The sequence below is a fragment of the Artemia sp. Qi Xiang Cuo genome, chromosome 3 (genome assembly GCF_049724085.1).
Source record: "Artemia sp. Qi Xiang Cuo chromosome 3, ASM4972408v1, whole genome shotgun sequence".
Taxonomy (NCBI): domain Eukaryota; kingdom Metazoa; phylum Arthropoda; class Branchiopoda; order Anostraca; family Artemiidae; genus Artemia; species Artemia sp. Qi Xiang Cuo.
Genome location: NC_142796.1, coordinates 1,470,656 through 1,492,176, shown reverse-complemented (window position 1 = coordinate 1,492,176; position 21,521 = coordinate 1,470,656). Strand labels below are relative to the sequence as shown.

Genomic DNA, 21,521 nt, shown 5'->3' with positions numbered 1-21,521 from the left:
TTCTAACTTCACACTGTCCAAATACTTTACCCCTCCCCTTCCCATCCCAAATGTGCAAATATATAGCCCAAATTATATATTTTCCATCTATTCTGTCACTTCTCTTTGTCTTGTCTCACGCTAAGCTGAAAGAAACTAACAGAAAAAAAAACGGCTCTTTAATGCGTCAATGAATGAACAAGTTGAGTGGTAGGGGGTTTATCATACAAATACCAGGATTTCTGCATTCGTTCATGCTCAAGGCGGTTTTCTTCTTCTTTTATTAGTTAAGCTCGAGCTTAGGCCTTTTCAATTTGAACTAATTAACTGTACAATTAATAAGAGTAAATAACCCAATTAGTTGGTAAAGTCAGAATGAGCAATTAAAATGATATTAATAACTATGATGTGTTATCCAGGTGCTTTTAAGTGGCGGCGTGGACTCTACAGTATGTGCTGCTTTGTTAGCCCGAGCATTACGTCCTAATCAACTAGTCCCTATTCACATTGACAATGGCTTCCTTAGAAAAAGTGAGGTCAATCAAGTCGAAAGAAATATTCTCAGGCTGGGCCTTGTTGTTAAAGGTAACAATTGATGATTGCTTTTGTCTTGTAAGCTGAATTTTAACGGAAGACTGTAAGTTTGGCCAAGTGTAGACGACCAAAAGACAATGCCATCTGAAATCCGGCTTGCGTGTCTCATTCAAGTGAAATTGAATGCCGACTACCTATAAAATTTCCTTAGAAAAAGACTTGGTTCAAAAACAGTTTTTGATTTTAATTTACGGTTCAAGCACCAAAGACAGTGAAATCTGATTTTCTGAATTGGTCGAGCGGAAACTTTCATAACCATATATATTTAAAAAAAAAATAAGAAAATCTGAAACTCGATTGTAAATGAAAAGGCTCCAAATTTAAAAGCAGGAGGCGTAGGTGAAAATCAGCAAATAATAAGCTAAAAATATCCAAACAGCTTAAGAAAGTCAGTTTTAACTACTATGCTTCTCTTATTTGTTTTTACGGTTCAACATGGCAACACTGACGAAAATGGTATTGCCGTAAAAACCTCATAATTATGAAATAAGTAAAAGCCAAATCTTAAAGCCAAAAAGTATAGTTTTCAGGTATGATCAGATCTAATAAAATCCAAAGGGAAAGGAACTATGGAAAGTATAGTGCCATCAATTTTTTTTGTAGTTCCCAAACAACCAAAAGGGGAAAATCGCCCTTTTCAGGTATGAATTGACCTACGATGGATCCAAAGGGCAAATGACCTTGACAATTTAATTGGATTTGATTTTTAGGAGTCTTGTCTGTAAGAAATAATACTAATAGTGTATATTTTTCCGGTACATAAGTGTGGAGATTTTGTTTATTTTAAACATAGTTTTGCTGACTTTGGAAACGAATTTGGAACTTTGATCCGATATAAACCAAAGTTACCATTATAACGACATCCTATTTAGGTCGTTCAATCTTTGAAAGGCCGAAATATTGAAAGGCAAAAATAGGCTAATAAACCGAAGTTATCATATGACAACATTTCAGCCATTCTGTTTAGGCCGTTTAACCTTTCAAAGGCCGAAATGCTGAAAGGCCAAAATAGGACGGTTGAAATATCTTCAGAAGGGGAACTATTCGGTTTATGTTTGAACAAAGTTCTTTTATAATGCTGACAAAACTGATTCTGAAATAAATATAAGCTTCCTGTTTATATATTGGTAAGTATGTACTATCAATCAATATTCGTTCTAATAGGCAAAATAAATTAAAATTGAAAGGCTGAAATGTCGAAAGGCCAAAATAGGACGGTCGAAATATCTTCAGAAGGGGAATTATTCGGTTTATATCGGAACAAAGTTCTTTTCTAACGCTGGCACAAATGATTCTGAAATAAGTGAAAGCTTCCTGTTTATATATTGGTAAGTATCTACTATCAATCAATATTCCTTCTAATAGGAAGAATAAATTAAAATTGAAAGGCCCAAATAGGAAGGTCGAAATGTCTTTCGTAAGGGGAACTATTTGGTTTATGTCGGGTCACAGTTCATAAGTTCGTTTTTAACATGGGTAAAATTTTGTTTGAAATAAATAACAGCTTCCTGTTACATTACCTTCCATCGGCTTACAGATTGAACATCATTTTGTGTTTTCAACCTAAACAAGAGACAAGATGTCTATGTTTCTACTTATAAATCAGAGGTGGAAGCAAGAGGGCGTTGGAGGTAACTTTGGCTCAAATCAATCAGATTAAAAGTTTTTTTCCAACCATTTTCAATCTTTTAACCTTTGAAAGGCACAAATGTGGAAAGGCCAAAATAGGACCGTCAAAATGTCTACGTAAAGGGAACTATTCGGTTTATGTCGGGTCACAGCTTAAAAGTTCCTTTTTAGTGCTGACAATATTCTGTTCAAAACAAATAGCAGCTTCCTGTTACATAATTCCGATAAACAGGGAGCTTTTACCTATTTTAAACAAATTTTTGTCGGCTAATAGATTGAACCTAATTTTGTGTTTTCTGCTTAAACAAGAGACACCATGCCTACATTCCTGCTTATAAATTGTAGATGGAAGCAGCAGGTATGTTAGAGCTCCCTTTGTTCCTCCAATCATATATATTAAGAATCCTTTTTGCCCCCCAGGGAAAAGAAGTTCTTGCAATATCTAAACTTGAATAAGTAGGGGATACATAATACCAAATACTAATCCTAAGCCAACGCTGACCCAACCAGGTTATACAAGACAACGGTTCAAACCATTATTTTGGCGTAAGGGATTGAAATTTAAGCATTCACGCTTATAAGCTCATTATGCCTGACAGACTTATGCCTGTCATTATGCCTAAAATAAATTTAAGAGGTAACTATGCATGCCTCTAGGCTCTTGAAAATTTTAAGAGCTGGCAAAAAATTGAGTTAGAATCAGAGGCGGTTTTAGGGGGAGGGGGGGGGGGTCAGACGGGTGCACCCCGCATGCAGATATTTTAGGGGCGAAAAGTTACGAATAAGTAATCTAATGGTTATAATCATTTTATAATGTGTGCAATTTTATTTTTATTGAAATAAAGTTAATGATTGAAAGATGGGGGGGGGGGGGGAGCTTGCCGTCTGTCCAAGAGAGGTAAGAACCGCGACTGGTTAGAATGCTATGAAGCCTCAAACTCAGTGCAAATTGAACCGCATTAATAGGCGTTCCATTACACTCTGGGTCACAGGTAATTAATCGGTGAATAGAAGCAGCTAAGGCTGGGACTTGTCAAAGAAAAGAAGACTTCACGCATTCGCTACTCTATAAATCATAGCCAAGTTAAAAGCTGTGATAGATTGGAGTTGTAGGAGAGTAGAGATTGTTGGACCAGGCTTTCGAATGGTTTTTGCGCCAACGAGGCATATGCAAAAGGTATTTCTAATAGCAAAAATACAAGATCCTAATACATATATATCCTAATACATATTATATCTATTATCCTAATACATATTATATATATCCTAATAGATCCTAATACATATCACCTCATCGGACTTAAAATACTTGAGTTTGACCTCGCAGAAAAATAATGGAATAATCTTTGAATTAAGATCTTTGATTTTTGAATGTCCCAGCGAATGATCGCTGGGACATTCAATGAAGTTTCGCCCATGACCGTATTGGTTGTGATTTACTATATTTTGACCGTAAACCGCTTTTAATTTGATGGTTACCATTAATATCTGCAACTTAAAAGCTTAATGCAATTTTCATAAAAATAGAACGAAAACCAAGTTTTTATACAAAATAGTAATTGTTCGATGTTTGATTGTAGTTGAGTTGCAAAAAGTTAATTTAAAAAAACTTTTTCCACAAATATGTTTTTCAAGAAAAGTAAAGAACTCTATTAAACAAAAAATGAGCAAAAATAAAATCAAATAATCTACCAAGCGTGAAACTACCACAAATCAGCATCGATAAATAAATGAAACCCAAAACGAACAGAAATTACAATAAATTACCGAGTCAAACTAAAAAAGAGTAGAAATCAACATGAGTAGGGCTTAAAACCCCTATGCGTTCCCAAGGCCGGAACATAATTTGCACTTTACTGAAAAATATAAATGTTTTTACTTTTATAACTTTAATAAATCTTGATTACTAAATATCAGTATATGTATAGTAACCTGACAATGCACATTCATTTTTATTTTTTTCAGTAAAGTGCTTACAACTCTTGCCCTGAGGGCTGTGTGGGGAGTGTCATCCTTAAAGACACAATTTCCAGACTTTTTAACTACGTCGAACAAAATGACTATCTCAAAATTGTGATTGGATGTGTTTGGGAAATGGTGGGCGTGACTGGGGTGTTATTTATCCTCCAATCACTTTCGACTATTAAAAAGGGCCCAATCCCTTCTAATTTCCAATCGGATGAGCCCTTTTTGAAGTTTGTACAACATCACTATCTATAAAAACCTTATATACAAGCAGGGCATAACGTACAACCCTTGCCCCGAGGGTTCTGAGGGGGTTATCATTCTCAAAGACCCAATTTCCAGAATTTTTAACTACGTTGAACAAAATGGCTATCTCAAAATTTTGATTGTATGTGTTTGGGAAATGGTGGGCGTGAGAGGGGGATTAGTTGCCCTCCAATCACTTTCGACTATTAAAAAGGGCAGTAGCCCTTTGAATTTCCAATTGAACGAGCCTTTTTTGAAATTTCTACGACAGCGCCTTCTATAAAAACCTTATATGCCCCCATGACATAACTTACAACCCTTGCCCTGAGGGCTGTGGGGGAAAGCCTCCTCAAAAACATAATTTCTATCTGGAAATCAGCGACGCCGAACAAAATGGTTGTCTCTAAATTTTGATTGGATGTGTTTGGGGAAATGGTGCGCGTGGAAGGGGTGTTAGTTGCATTCCAATCATTTTCAACTATTAAAAAGGGCACAAGCCACTCCAATTTCCAATCGAATGAGCCATTTTCAAAGTTTCTACGACAACTCCTTCAATACGAAGTGCCCTGATCTAAAGAAAAAAAAATAATACATTGTGCCAACATTATTCTTTACTATATTTATATGAGGCTCATGAGTCTCACAATTAGGTAGAGAGATACCCGCCTTTCTCACAAAGAAAGGCAGGTATTCAATTTTGTTTATCATAGGCAGCCCAATAGCGTTGCTTAAGTAAAGAACGATGTTGTCGCAAAGTAGTATTTTTTTTCTTTAAACCAGGGCACTTTGCATCGAAGGAGTTGTCGTAGAAACTTTGAAAAGGGCTCATTCGATTTGAAATTGGAGTTGCTTGTGCCCTTTTTAATAGTCGAAAGTGAATGGAGGGCAACTAACATCCCTTCCACGCCCACCATCTTCCAAACACATCCAATCAAAACTTTGAGATAGCCATTTTGTTCAGCGTAGTTGATTTCCAGATTTGTGGAGGACACTCCTCCACAGCCCTCAGGGCAAGAGTTATAAGTTATGCTCTGGGGGCATACAAGGCTTTTATAGAAAGCGTTGTCCTAGAAACTTCAAAAAAAGGCTCATTTGATTGGAAATTATAGTCGAAAGTGATTGGAAGGCAACTAATACCCCTTCCACGCCCATTGTTTATCCAAACACATCCAATCAAAATTTTGAGATAGCCATTTTGTTTAAAGTAGTTAAAAGGTCTGGAAATCATATATTTGAGGATGTCACTCCCCATACTGCCCTCAGGAATAGGTTGTAAGTTATGCCCTGGGGGCATATAAGGTTTTTATTGAAAGCTTTGTCGTAGAAGCTTGGTAAAGGGCTCATTCGATTGGAAACTCTAAAGGCTAGTGCCCTTTTTAATAGTAGAAAGTGATTTGAGGGCAACTAACCCCCTCTAACGCCCACCTTTTCCCCAAACACATCCAATGAAAATTTTGAGATAGCCGTTTTGTTCAACGTAGTTAAAAGTTTTAGAAATTAGGTCTTTGAGGATGATAACCTCCTCAGAGCCCTCAGGACAAGGGTTGTAAGTTGTGCCCTCGAGGCATATTATTTTTTTTTTATTGAAAGTGATGTTGTAGAAACTTCAAAAAGAGCTCATTCGATTGGAAATTGGAGTGGCTTGTGTCCTTTTTCATAGTCGAAAGTGAATGGAGGGTAACTAACACCCCTTCCACGCCCACCATTTCGTTCCACCATTTAGCCATTTTTTTCAACGTAGTTAAAAAGTCTGGAAATTATGTCTTTGAGGATGACAACCCCCTAACAGCCCTTAGGGCAAGGGTTGTAAGTTATGCCCTGGGGGCATATAATTTTTTTTTTTTATAGAAAGTGTTGTCATAGAAGCTTCAAAAAGGGCTCATTCAATTCTAAATTGAAAAGGCTAGTGCCCTTTTTGATAGTTTGAAGTCATTGGACGGCAACTAACCCCCCTCTCACGCCCGCTATTTCACCAAACACATCCAATCGAAATTTCGAGTTAGCAATTTTCTAGAACGTAGTTGAAAGCTCTGCAAATTTAGTCGTTGAGGATGACAACCCTCCCCCCTCCCTCAGGGCAAGGGTTGTAAGTTATGCTCTGGGGGCGTATAAGGTTTTTATGGAAAGTGTTGTCGTGGAAACTTCAAAAGGGCTCATTCGATTGGAAATTGAAAGGGCTAGTGCCTTTTTTTATAGTTGAAAATGATTGGAGAGCAACTAACGCCCTCTCGCACCTACCATTTCCCCAAACACATCCAATCAAAGTTTTTAAATAGCCATTTTGTTTAACGTAGTTGAAGGTTCTTGAAATTAGGTCTTTGAGGATGATAACCCCCTCACAGCACTCAGGGTAAAGGTTGTAATTTATGCCCTGGGGGTATATAAGGTGTTTATAAAAAGCGTTGTCGTAGAAACTCGAAAATAGTTCATTCGATTGGAAATTGAAAGGACTAGTGCCCTTTTTAATAGTCGAAAATCCCCCTCCCATTTTCCCATTATGTTTAAAAAATTTTTACCTTAAGATTAAATCAAAATGCAACGTTTTAATGCTAATTCCCAATAAGGTATTTCAGCAGTATCCCAAGAACGACTGAGGGTATTATGTTCAAGTTGTCGGGGCTACTTCTGCTCTTAAAATTTAGCCAAATCAAAATAGCGTAAATGTTTCCAAGCGTAAGTGTTTCAAAGAAAGTAAACAGATTTTTTTGCGAATGGTATCAAGTTTTCTATTTCAGGTCAACTAGAGGAGGTATGAAACTAAATTAAACGCTACTATTTGTTTCCAGATTTTTAAAAGGGTGTATGTTGTTAAAAATTACTGAGGAGGTCAACTAGAGGAGGTATGAAACTAAATTAAACGCTACTATTTGTTTCCAGATTTTTAAAAGGGTGTATGTTGTTAAAAATTACTGGAAATTTTTCTCCAGCATACAAATGGCAGGCCAAACTAACGAAAACAAAGTCTTTAAAAAACAAAAAGATTTAATTTATTATTTTCTTTTTCCCTGAAAAGACTATGTCAATATAACTAAAAAAATACAAATGAATGTGCATTGTCAGTTTAATTTACACATACTGATATTTATTAATCAAAATGTTAATATTATTTGATTTATTAATGTTAGAAAAGTAAAAATATTTATATTTTTTCAGTAAAGTGCAAATTATGTCCTCGCTTTGGGAAGGCATAGGGGTTTTTAATCAAACTCATGTTAATTTCTGCTCGTTTTGAGTTTGACTCGCTTATTTATTGTAATTTCTGTTCGTCTTGGGTTTCATTTATTTATCGATGCTGATTTGTGGTTGTTTCACGCTTGGTAGATTATTTGACTTTATTTTTGCTCATTTTTGGTTTAATGGAGTTCTTTACTTTTCTTTGAAAAACTTTTTTGTGGAAAAAGTTTTTTCAATTAATAGTGTAAAAACACGGGTTAACACATTTAATTATTTTTAAGGAAATATGCTGGAGCAGCAAAGGCTTTGCTTCAATATTGATGCAGATTGCACATCAAACAAGGTGCAGCATCAAATTAACTAGGCCAAACATTGAATTGTTAACTAGAAATATGTTACTTACTTGCGAAGCACACGATAACCTTTTTCAGCCCATGAAAAAAAGTAAAAATACGGGAAATGATTTTCAAATAATAATTTAATGTAAATTTTAAGTAATCATACATTATTTATTGGCTAATTAATAACATAATATAAATAATAGTGCTACATACAGGTTTTAATATATTCTCATGAATTTTTCCTTTAAATTCTTTTTTGAGCAGTAGGATAATTTTTATAGTTTGAAGTTCACTAGTTTCAAGTTCAGTCCTGGTTGAACTTTGCTGAAGTAAGGATGCTGGGACTGTTTTTAAATTTTGTATTTTGGTTTTAATGGTCGTATTTTAATACAAGTCTCTTTTCTTTTATATACTTATGATTTTCTGAGGACAGCCCTTGGACATAGGGTGGAAATATTCATTCAAATATAGAAATCCACTGTCTTGTGAAACAAACTCTCTATTGTTCTTTTTTATGTTGATGCTTAAAATATCATAGTAATTTTTCAATTGAAATAAAATAATAACAAATTAGTTACATCTAGCGAGTCTACATGGTTTTATATAAAGATTTTTTAATGGTGTGGAATTTTATTTCCTTGCAGTGATCAGAGCAGCTCCAGCGTTTTATGAAGGTGTAACCGATATTGTAATACACACTCGTGACTCACGTGACAAACTGCCGAGGAAAGTGTTAACCCGACCTTTGTGCCAAACTGTCAATCCAGAAGAAAAGAGGAAAATCATCGGCGACACGTTTATGAGAGTAAGATAGAACCTCTCTCTCTCTCCCACTGTCTCTCTCTCTCCCGCTGTTTCTCTCTCTCCCGCTCTCTCTCTCTCTCCCGCTCTCTCTCTCTCTCTCTCTCTCTCTCTCTCTCTCTCTCTCTCTCTCTCTCTCTCTCTCTCTCTCTCTCTCTCACCACTCTCTCTCTCTCTCTCTCTCTCTCTCTCTCTCTCTCTCTCTCTCTCTCTCTCTCTCTCTCTCTCTCTCTCTCTCTCTATCTCTCTCCCTCTCTCTTTCTCCCTCTCTCACTCTCTCTCTCTCACGCTCTCTCTCTATATCACACACACAATATAACTATCACACACTAAAACACTATTTCTATCACAATAACTCTCTCTCACTCTATAACTCTCACTCTCTATCTCTCACTATCTCGCTCTCTCTCTCTCTCTCTCGCTCTCTCTCTCTCTCGCTCTCTCTCTCTCTCTCGCATCTCTCTCGCAGACTCTCTCTCTCGCTAGCACACTCTAGCTCTCTCGCTCTCGCTCAATCTCACACAATCTCTCTCTCTCATCGCTCTCACTCACAATCGCTCTCTCTCGCAATCTCTCACGCTCTAATTTTTAAGAAGATTGAGAATTTGTAGTGTCCTAAATTCTAAAAGAAAATTTTGGGCTATTTGTTGTTCAAAAATGTGACTCGTATTCTTCTCAGAGGAATAAATTTATTTCAATAACATTCCGTTTAATTAAATTCCTTATCAGTTGGAATGTTCATAGTATTTACTAGCATTATTTTGCAACGGTTTCTAATTTTTTCTGTCTAAAATTGACAGCCAAATTAAGAATTAGTAGGAAGGTCTGCTGCACAAGTACAGACGGGCAAAAACAGGCCTGTTGAATTTGAACTCGATGACTAAAAAAGGTTTAGAGATCTTTTAGATTATACCCCATTTTTTGTGAACCTCACACCTATACCGTCCCTTCTTACAGTTTCTGAGATTATTTTATCCTAGTGATTTTGTTATAGGAGCTTTTAATGGATTTAGCCAGAGGTAGGAGCATGCGCACCTCTGTTGGTCTGAGTAGGCTTGGTGCTGCAGTAAGTCGCTAGTAATATAGATGTTTGAGACATACTACCTTCTTATGTTCCTTTGTAATCCAGTCTATTCAGGACACTATTTTTGTTTTATAGATGTGAACGAGCTTGTAAATTAAACCGTGTTGATTATGACCCTACCCTTTCTGTTTCGCATTTTTGTTTCTATTGATTTATATGAAATATTTATTTTTGTGTTGGTTGGCTGAAAAATAGCTGGAACACCTTCTTATGATTGTAGGCTCTCGCAAATATGGCATTCCCTCTTTTAGGAGAGGGAATGTTAATAACAGGGGGATGAAATATTACATCTCCTGCCCACCCTTAGAATTTTTCGTTTCTTAAGATAAAAAGCCCATTCACAATGTCACTTTGTTAATATCGAGATTTAGCTAGTGATAACTTAAGCCAATCAGAATTTTTCAACTATTTATAATATTCTGTGCAAAATCTGATTGTTCAAATTAACGGTAGCTGAATCTCGACATTCGTGAATAGCTATTCGGGCTGACTGATTTCAGGGGAGGGGGGAAGTAAATCGACACCTAAAGAAAAACCTAAAAAAAATACCGGAAGATTCTGCATGTGGTCTCTTTTCTAAGACCAAAGCAATGTCCCACCCGTGGCATTTTCCCCTCCGTTCTCTAACTCGTTGAGATAGAATTTACCATTTGTGCCCACCCAATTGGATTAATTAATATTATACCATTATTGATTAATTACTATCGTCTCTCTATTTTTAGGTAGCAACTGATGTTATGGGAGATCTAAATTTGCGACAGGAGGAAATTTTGATTGCGCAAGGCACATTGAGGCCAGATCTTATTGAAAGCGCTTCGTCCTTAGCCTCTGGACACGCTGACGCAATTAAAACTCACCATAATGACTCGGAGCTTGTCAGAGAGCTGCGTATTCAGGGAAAAGTTGTGGAACCGCTCAAAGATTTCCACAAGGATGAGGTAACCTTGGCTTGGTCAGGGTTTAAATCCTTTGATAAAATGTCAAATTTTAAAACATCTGTATCCACAATTGCGAATTTCCATGGCAAAATAAATAAATAAATAAAAAAAAAAATTGATGAGAGAAAAAAAGGCGGTAACATTTTGGCAGACAAAAAGAGGGAGTCCCCCCCCTCCACCGAAAAAATTGAAAATTTGAATGTGATTCGTATAATATCTTAAATTGTATACATTTTTTTCCGCTATCCATTGGTCAACTAACAATTTTGGCTAACAATTTCTGTTAGTTTATTAAAGAAGAAGTATTTGCCGACAATTCCTAGAACCCATAATCTTGGTGAAACTTAAAAAAACATATATATATATATAGAAGCTTGGCAAAAAGTCACAGTAACCTACTATGCCAGCCTATCTGATAATGTTTATAGGAGGCAAAAAAAAAAAAAAAAAAAAAAAAAAAAAAAAAAAAAAAATCGTGACTGTAAGGAGTATTAACAGTCAAGGATTCTCTATCCATGTTTACAACCTAGATATATAAGATAGTATATCTTATATTCAAGAGACTATATTGTAACTTTCTGTCTAAGAGCCCCCAAAGAGATTTGTTATGTTATTTTGCAAGGCAATCAGATTATTCCTTGAGCGTATGTTAGAAAAGAAAGCTAAATAGCCTCTTTTTTTATTCCTGCTGTCGCTATGATGAATTTTTAGCTAGTGAAACGAAAGCAAAACGGAATTAGTTCTTTTATTGTAAATTGTCAACTATTAATAAGTTTTTGAGTCATAACATCTTTTTTTTTTACAAATAACCCTCTGTTTGTCAGTGGTAGTAATATAAAAATTTCTGAGACTATGTGAATACACTGCCAAGGCCAGCAACCATAAAGGCTGTTTTTTTTTTGCTAATCTGTTTTTGGTTTGAATTTAATTTAAAAAAACGCTCACGGAAAATAAATTTTCGGAGAAAGGTAACAATACTACTGAAAAAGGAATGCAAGGTTTTCTAAGAATGACGGAATCCCCTGGAACCCAGGCAGATTTCGAAGCTTTGAAGAAAGAACACGGCATAAAGAGAGGAAAATACCTTTGTGGAACTCCAGTAGATCCTGGAATCCCAGAAAAAGAAGAAAACCATTAGCACGAGGTTTAACAAAATCCTAATGATTTTTCTCCGAATCCTATTAAGGAAAATCATAGTAAAGATCCCTCCCTTAACAAGAGAAAAGTTTGTGGCCCGATCTGGCTGTTAAGTGGATAAGAAAAAGAAGTTGAGCTTTGGAGTAGATATGAGAGTGAAGAACCCTTGTCAAATGGCTGAAAAGCTGCCTACCTAACATATTTGTATGAAGGAGGGCTGAGAAAAGAAGAGGCTACGCCCAATATTGGGAAGGCAGAAGAAATAGGTTTGAACCCAAGCAGGATGGAATCTCTGAGTCAAAATAAAAGTGAGCGCTTGTGCCAGAACAAGATGGGCCAGGATAAAGAAGATGCAAACCAAAAATTGTTATCCGATTTACTAACAGGAAGCACAATTTCACATTGTGAGCTAAATCTGAGAGTTGGGAATTCAAACTTAAAACGTCTAGAAATTACTTTTAAGAAAATGAAACCCAAAACGAGTTGAAAATAATGTAGATAATCAAGTATCAAGATTGAGGTATTGATATAGATGAATAAATAAATGTTAAAACAAGTGAAAAATTAAATGAAATCCTCAAGTCAAATCTAAAACGAACAAAATTACAACCAACAAGAGTAGTACATGGCGTCATTACAAATGTCGCCGCATTGTTTTATATATTATAATTTAATCATCCTGCTTATCATCCTTGCCTAACCTATCATTATGTTTATATCCTGTTGATTATATCCTATCAACTTTGTTTCTTATTATCCTTATATCCTTTTTCTCTATCTTTTTCTCTTTTTCTCTTTGCATTATGGTTGCTTTTCCGACTATTCTTTCCACAAAAATTCCACTCTCTAGAGGAATTCGCTAAAAATTTCAACTTACAAATCTTTTCGACTCACGAAAACGTAATTATTAATAAAATTGTTTGCTAAAAGTTCTAACATATGATCTTCATATCTTTTTTTTTCTCACTTAGTGTTACTGGCTCTAGAAACAGACTTAACACAAGACGGCCCGAGGTAAGATCTAAAGTCCGGCTTAGGCCGAGACAAAGTAACTATAGAAGCAATATTATCTCACCAGTACTAGCGAAGAATGAAGTGAATGCCTTTTGGACATTAAACTCACCCTCTACGGCTTCATCACCAATGACCAGACTCATAGGTAAAGAGCTAGATTGAGAACCGGGTTTAAGTACAGAATTTATTACCTTCCAAGTTTTACGAATATCGCTGCCACACGCAGCGAAATTATTTAGATAATAGAGAGGTTTGGCTTTCCTACACAAGGAATTATATATATTCCAGTAGATCTTGAACTGACAAAGACGAATAGCAACCACTGAAAGTGTAGCGCATTTATAAGCCCTCCAGAGATAATTTTTCCTTCTCCAGCTTTTGAGAAGTTCGGATGCCATCCATCGGTTTAGAGGAACAATCCTTTTAGACCTATGATTAGAAGGTGGTACTTTACAAATGCTAAGATTAGCCTCTAAAATGGTTCCATAAAAGGATTAAAATAAACAAGAAAAATCCTTATCATTACCGCCACTTTAGACCCAATAAGAGATAACTCTTTCTCAACAAACCTAATAGAATAGGAATAAAGCACTTGAGCCCGGCTACTCTTCCCTGTAGAAAGCTGAACCGAGAATATATTGGAAAATGATGGGAGATATCACTAACTAAAATTGAGTCTTCCTTTAAGCTAAGCCTAGAGAAGATATTATCAATCAAAGAAGCTGTAACATTTAGTTACCCGTGTTTGGATGGATGTAGTTGGTAGAGTTCCTGCGGCAAGTATGGTTGAAAAAAAATCAACTGAAGCTGAAGAGTTTGAATCCATCAAATTTATATTAAAGTCACCCATTATGATTAACTGACACGGACGTTTCAGTATTATATCAAGTATTTCCTTAAGATTCCGAAGAAGCAACGGAATCGCACCACTAGGGGAACAATAAATATTGCCCGTGATTAGATAAATACCATTAGATCTGCTTTCTATAAATTGCAACTCGAAAATACTTTCAAAATTCCTTGGTGAGTCATCCCACATGCAATAATGCAAATTACAAGATATATACATGGCAAGACCTCCTTTAGCCATCTTGAAGTGGTTTATATGTTCCATTTCGTAACCTTGGATATCCAATAGCATTTTATTGCCACAATCCAAAAACGTCTCACGTAAACCAACAACAGGCTGTCCTTCCGGAACAATTTGTCCTAAGCTGTGTATTGACGAGGAGAGACCCTGAATGTTAAGCTGAAGTGCAGTCAGAAAATAATTTCCTTTGGTAACCCGCTCTTCCCCTAAATCTGAGACATATTTACTATTACAAATAGGGTTTGTATTAATTGGATTTTGATTAGCCTGACTCACAGCATTATTTACGATACTAATTATATTAAAAGGATTATTTTTGAGCTCGCAAAGGCACCTCTCAAGGCCTTACAATATTGACAAAAGTAGGTTTTACTTGGAGTCTATTTAAGTCACCAGATGAACCAAAAGGAAATCTTTACTTAAATCTATCATAGGCAGTACAATAGCGCTGCCTAAGTAAAGAATGATGTTGGCACAATCTATTATTTTTTCTTTTAGACCAGAGCATTTCGTATCGAAGGCGTTGTCGTAGAAAATTCGAAAATGGCTCATTCGATTGGAAATTAGAAGGGCTTGTGCCCTTTTTAATAACTGAAAGTGATTAGAAGGCAACTAGCACCCCTCTCACACCCACCATGTCCCCAAACACATCTAATCAAAGTTTTTAGCTAGACATTGTGTACGGTGTAGTTCAAAGGTATGGACACTATATCTTTGAGGATGACACTCCTCCCACAGCCGTCAGGGCAAGGGTTGTAAGTTATGCCCTGAGGGTATATAAGGTTTTATAGAAAGCGTTATTGTTGAAACTTAAAAAAGGGCTCATTCGATTGGAAGTTGAAAGGGCTAGTGCCTCTTTTGTGGTAAAGTACGTTTATGTTGTTGTGCTATTACCCTTTACAGAGGAGTATAATTATGGTCCTAAGGTGAGTAAATCTGTTTAGCGTGCCCTTAGGCCTTGGCTTGACTAATTATCTGAAGCGTACCTACTGGGAGTTAATCGAGAAGCTTAAATAATTTTGTAGAGAGGTTGTTTATAATATAATACTTTTATTGATGCAAAACACTCTACAAGTTCTGGCTACATATGCCACGGGAACTAATGGTCCCAAATAATAAACAATTATAAGAAATCTATGGTAAAGTACAATACAACAAGATATCTAAACACTTAGATTATTCCAAGGTATTCCCAAAATAATCGGACAGAGGTCAGCCCGGAAAATAGATTAGTAAAATCTCGGTCCCGAAAATGTAATTTTATATACCAAAAATAAACCACATCAAAATCCACCAGTTTACGTACTTAGCCACAAAGTGGTTAGTAGCAATTTCCTTTTCAAACCTCACATAAAGGATGTTTTTTCTTATCTTAGTAAAGAGTGGTATTTTGAAACTTAGCAATTTTATTTTACGTTGTAAATATTTATTTCATATTAAATTCTTTTTACTTAATTCCATATGTTACCACAGTACTCTCCCTTTTAGCAAGAGTTTTCCATAACTCTATATAATTTACTTCTGGAAAAACAAACTTCAAGTATTTTGAATATGCTCCTTATCCTGCCATTATTTAAGGGTCAATATGTAAATACAACCTCAATTGGTTTATTTAGGGTTATGATTTATGGCCAAATGTCATTCCAGGTCTGATTTCAGGGATATCGATTTTCGGGATTATCCTTGTTATTCTCTTTTCTCTCTTCTTCTTTTTGTCATAATTACTATAAACTTTTCTTTTCAAATCCTTTTTAATATGCATCTTCTCTCTTAGTTTTACCCACAATGGCTTAAGCATTGATATCAGTGTTTTTACTTAAACTAGATTTAAAGTTATATTTGAAACTATTTGATTAATTTCACTTGGAATTGAATTCCCGTTAATCATTTAATTACTTGGATAATGTGGTTGATTTAATATTTATCTTCCGGGGTTAGGAATTGGTGAAACAAAAGGAACCAAAAGTTTGTTTAAAGTCCATCATAATTTGGTTGAATTCGGCAAAATAAATGAACATAAGGCTGCTTGTAAAAAAAAAAAACTAGGTCAGTGGTCTAAAAAAGATTTTTTTATATCAATATACAAATAAAACATAAACGTTTGTATACATACGAAAAAAAAAAGAAAAAAGAAAAACACAATTGTATATCCATTCCTTTTTTTGTTAAGCGAGAGTCTATCTCAATCGCGCCTTCAAACACTATTTGCTGCTGAATATACAAACATTTTGTTTCTGGTCGGCTTTAAGTCGCATTTATCTTTGCATGCTAAAATTAGCATTAATAATTAAAGAGACTAACACACTGATCAGAAGTCGTAAAGATTAGATTATACTTGATCAAAACACACAAGCAAAAAAATCTTTTTCCCTGTAGGTTCTACACAAACAACACTTTTTGTGTATTTTTTTTTAACAAAACCAAAAACACTCAAAATACTAGTTCAATATATTTGTAATGATGATTTATACTAACAAAAGTTATGTTGATACATGATTATGAAATCCAAAGTTAAATTATTACAGACACAACAAAAAACTTGCTCAGCTCATATAATTTCTCTTTTACTTTTTCTCCCATTTAGGGCAACGTAATGTCAACCGTAACGTCTGCGGTTTGCAGATAAGATTTTTTTTTTAAATGTGATTATCTCTTTTAGGAAACTAATTAGTATTCCCTTGAGGGATTATGGTTTTGTGCAGACAGGGAGTTTTATATCCTTCCCTCCGGGGGTTTGATGTTTCCTATGGTACCAACATTTAATTGCAAATATAATCAATCCTAAAGTTACGATAGTAGTTATGAAATACCCCCCTGTCGAGGCTAATATGTTTATATAATAAGTGATGCTTTCTGCTTCCGTTTGAAATAGGAGGTAATCAATCTCTATATTTTTATTTATGTCTTTCAGGTTATTAAAAACCTGGATTTTCCCCTCTTATATCCTCCGGTATTGAGAAATCCGCTATTTTTTCTCCCAATTTTCTGCATTCGTTTTGTTTTTGACAAACATATTTTTTTCAAAAAAAAACATATAATTTTGTACCCTTACAATTTATTTAATCATTGCATTGTTTATTCTTTGTAAAAATTCTAAATTAGCCCCGCAAGACTTTTAATCTGATAAGCCTTAAACTGCCATTAAAACGTTAAGAAAATTTCAACTCTAACAAAGAGATTTATAAACGATAACAGAGAACTGAGATTAGCCGATATTTAAGGGCTTAGCAACATGTCTTACAACACGACTTTGCTATTAAAATTTAACATATGCAATTTTGACGATAATAATACCATAGTTGTTAAAGGTTAGCAAAATAAAGTTATAACTAAATTTTTTTCAACACTAGTTAACACGATTATATACATTAATTATTCGCATTTTTTTTAGTCCTTTTTTGCATAATACCTGGTTTAACAGTTATAATTCATTGGTCCACGGTTTATCGTTTTCTAAACGAAAATATATCTTTTTTTTCAATTTAATTCAACAATAGCTAAACTTGTAGCTTGAGAATTAGCTTTGAAAAAGCTTGAGATGGAATTTTCTTGCTTTTTACCTTCTTGTTGTACCCTTATCTCAGTAGTATCTATTTGGTGCTTGTTCACCATAAGAAGCGTCTGGTAGGCTCAAAAAAATTTCCCTTGTGATTCTGTTGAAGCTAATAGATTTATAAAGAACATATAAATACAACGATCTAGTATTTGTAGCCAGACTCTTCTCTTTTCTTTGGCGGCAATCTTCTCGTGGGCTCTCCTTTTTAATCTAAAGGTGTCTTTTTCCCAAGGTTTTTTTTTTCCTTGTCTTCATATTTTTTTTCCTTTTATATACCGTGCATTAGCGCAAGCGGTCTTTGGTACACCATAGGTACACCTGTGGCCACTAGGTGTCTCCCTAGTATAATATGCCACTTATTTATACTAATCTAGTATAAAAATTTGTATTAATCTTGTTTGATTAGTTCAATATGCACGTATATCGAAGCCTAGTAGACTATTTAATTTCCTTCACTTCACTTTTACCGGGCTAACAAAAGATTTATTAATAGCCACGACTTATATTTCCAACCTGAACACCTTTTTTCCTTTTTTGATTGTTTAATTCATTGAAGTCTAAGAGTTTCCCCCAAATAAACGGACAGAGGTCAGTCCTGCAAATAGATTACTACAACCTCGGTCCCAAAAATCTGATGTTATCTACAAAAAATCAGTCCCATCAAAACACACCAATTTACGTACGAAAGTGGTTAGTAGCTATTTCTTTTTCCAACCTCACATAAAGGATGTTTTCTCTCATCTTAGTAAACCGTGGCATTTCGAAACTTAGCAATTTGTATTTTGTGCTGTAAATATTTGATTTCGTATTAAGTTTTTTATGCTTAATTGGACAGGTTACCACATTTTTAATAGTCGAAAGTGATTGGAGGGCAACTAAACTTCCTCTTGCGCCCACCATTTACCCAAACACATCCAATCAAAATTTTGAGATGGCCATTTTGTTCAACCTAGTTGAAAGATTCGACAATTATGTCTTTGAGGATGACACTCCCCCCACAGCCCTCAGGGAAAGATTTCCAATCAAATCATATTCAATCAAAATTTTGACATAGCCATTTTGTTCAACGTAGTTGAAAGTTCTGGAAATTAAGTCTGAGGATGACATTTCCCAGCAGCCCTCAGGGCAAGGGTTGTAAGCTGTGCCTCTGGGGGCAAATAAGGTTTTTCTAGAAAGTGTGGTCATATAAACTTCGGAGGGGGCTCATTGGATCGGTAATCAGGTGCTCTTGTGCCTTTTTTAAGAGTCAAAGTGACCAAAGGGCAGCTACCCACACGTCGTATTGTCCCAAAATGCATCTAACAAAAATTTTGAGATATCTATTGTATTCAAAATAGTCTAAAGATCATATAGCAAGGCTTTTGGGGTTGAAACAAACCTCAGAGATTAGGGGTTGCAATTTATGCCAAGGAGTATTTAAGATTTTTACGGAAGGAATGGTTGTTTAACTTTAGAAGAGGTTCATTTGGTTGAAAATTGGAAGTTTTAGTTTCTTTTCAAGCGTCAAAAGTAATGGACAGCATTTAGTCCCCCCCCCCCTCTTCTACAACCCCTCCTTTACCAAACGCATCTGATTGAAATCACGAGATAGTGATTTTTTTCTAAATAGTCCAAAGAACGTAAAATAATGTCTCTAAGGATGACAAAACCCCCAAGCACCCTTAGGGATAGTGTTGTAAGTTATTTTATGAGGGCACATAAGGTTTTTATTGAATGGGTGATCGTATAAACATTAGATGGGGCTTATTTGATTTGAAATTAGAAGTTGTAGTACCTTCTTTAAGAGTCAAAGTAATTTGAGAGCAGACCGCCGCCCCCCTCCACGCTCAGAATTTGCTTAACACCTCCAATCAAAATTTGGAGATAACAATTTAATTCATCGTAGTTGAATGTTTCAGAAATTATGTCTGTGAGGAAGACAACCCCCCCCCCCAATCCCTTGCAGCTTTCAGGGAAAGGGTTGTAAGTTATGCCCTTGGGCCATATAAGGCTCTTATAAAAAGGGTGGTCGTATATTCTTTGGAGGGGACTCATTGGATTTCTAATCGGAAGCTGTAGTGCCCGTTTTAAGAGTTAAAGGGATCAGAGCGCAGCTAATCCCCCCTCCTCCCCCCCCCACACACACACAAACACGTCGTGTTTTCCTGAGATGTATCCAATAAAATATTTTGGAACAGCCCATTTATTCAAAATAGTCCAAATATCACATAAAAATACTTTTAAGGTTGATACAAACCACCTGAGCCCCTTGGCTCAGGTGGACTATTCAGGTGGACCTTAAATGCTCAGGTACCCCTGCGGCATTTAAGGTTCTTATGGAAGGGATAGTTGTATAAGCTTTAGAGGTAGCTCGTTTGGTTGAAAATGGAAGTCCTAGTTCCTTTTTAAGAGTCAAGTAGCATTTTGAGAGAAGTCATAGTCCCCCCCCCCACCCCCAGCCTATCATTTCCCATAAAAAATAACCATAGTAATATCCAAACAAAGTTCTGAGACATCATTTTTTCAGCATTGTTGAAATGTTAATTAATTATGCGTAGCAATAGTTGTAGTAGCAGTAGTAGCATTAGTAGCAGTTTGCAAATAGCACCCTTTTTTCAACATCCCCTTCAACACACGATGAAATTTTTAACTTATCAACCGGTCCTGAAGCATTGCTGATGCCTCCTCTTGACAATCTATATGCGCATAGTGTGTTTCGATTTATTTTAATACAGTTACAATATTGCCCAAAATTTTCGCCTTAATACCCTTAGAATTTATTAGTTGGAGTATTAGCACCAGTAAATATAGTAGTAGCAGTAGAAGTACAGTTAATCGTAGTAGTCTTAGTAAGAGTAGCATGTTGTAGGAGTAGAAGTATTAGTGTTATGGTGCAAATATTGTCTTTTTGTTAGTTCAATATTCCCCACAACAAGTGTTATAATTTTGAATTTCACACACGAAACTGTTCCTAAGATATTACTGATATGTTCTTTGGACAACTTGCAAAGGGATGGTTGGTTGTCAGCCGTACATCAGACATATTCTCTGAAAATTTCACCTTCAGCCCTTCATAGGTTCTGGATTTTGAGCTAGCCAGAAGACACTATGTGGATTCATTTTATGCTGCTTCTACGGTTACTGTAACTAACGACACTAATTGCATTAGGTTGAAACTTTTAGGGAACGTTTAGAAGGAGTTTCAATTAAACGATAAACCTCAATGCATGCTGGCATTAAAAGGGCATATAAGCACTATAGGGCATATAAGGACATTGGCAGCGATGCTCTATCATAGCTAGTAATATCATTAATATTTTAGAGGAGCTAATTTGACTGAAAATCAAAAGTTCTAGTGCCCTCTTAAGAGTCAAAAATGATTGGAGGGCAATCAGCCCTCCTCTGTAGCTCATAATTTCCCAGACACTAACAATCAAAAGTTTTAGACAGCCATTTTGGTCAGCATAGCTGAATGGTCTAGTAACTATATCTCTAGGGTTATTGGGTTGGTCAACCCCCGAAAGTTATTTGATTTGCCCATTATGCTTAAGAACTAAATGTTGCTTTAAAATTAAACTAAAACACACTGTTTGTATGCTGGTTGCCAGTAAGACATCTCAGCAATATACCAAGAATGACTGAGGGTATTAAGTTCACATTTTTGAGGCTACTTCTATTACTACTTCTGCTCTTAAAATTTTACTAAATCAAAAGAGTGTAATTTTATCCAGACTGTGAAAGAGCATAGATATAATATTTTGGGAATGGTATTAACTTTTGTTTGTTAGGTCAATTAGAGGATGTATATGACTAAATTAAATATTACTATTTTTGTCATGATTTTCAAAAGAGTTTATGTTGTTAAAAATTGCTGATAAAGTTTCTCCAGCATATAAATAGCAGGTCAAAGTATAAATTCTTAAAGGAAAACCGGAAAGATTCAAACTTTTTTTTTTCCTAAAAAAAATATGTCAATATAAAACGAACAGATATT

General features: G+C 35.4%; 1 protein-coding gene across 1 annotated transcript in view; it reads left to right on the top strand.

Moving 5' to 3' along the window:
- The window catches only part of bur (GMP synthase burgundy), a 59,993-nt gene that overhangs the window by 19,846 nt on the left and 18,626 nt on the right, over positions 1 to 21,521 (top strand). The window contains exons 6-8 of the mRNA XM_089087267.1: positions 399 to 564; positions 8,573 to 8,733; positions 10,536 to 10,751. Coding sequence (XP_088943393.1) covers positions 399 to 564; positions 8,573 to 8,733; positions 10,536 to 10,751 — 543 coding nt within the window. The remainder of the gene's footprint in view (positions 1 to 398; positions 565 to 8,572; positions 8,734 to 10,535; positions 10,752 to 21,521) is intronic.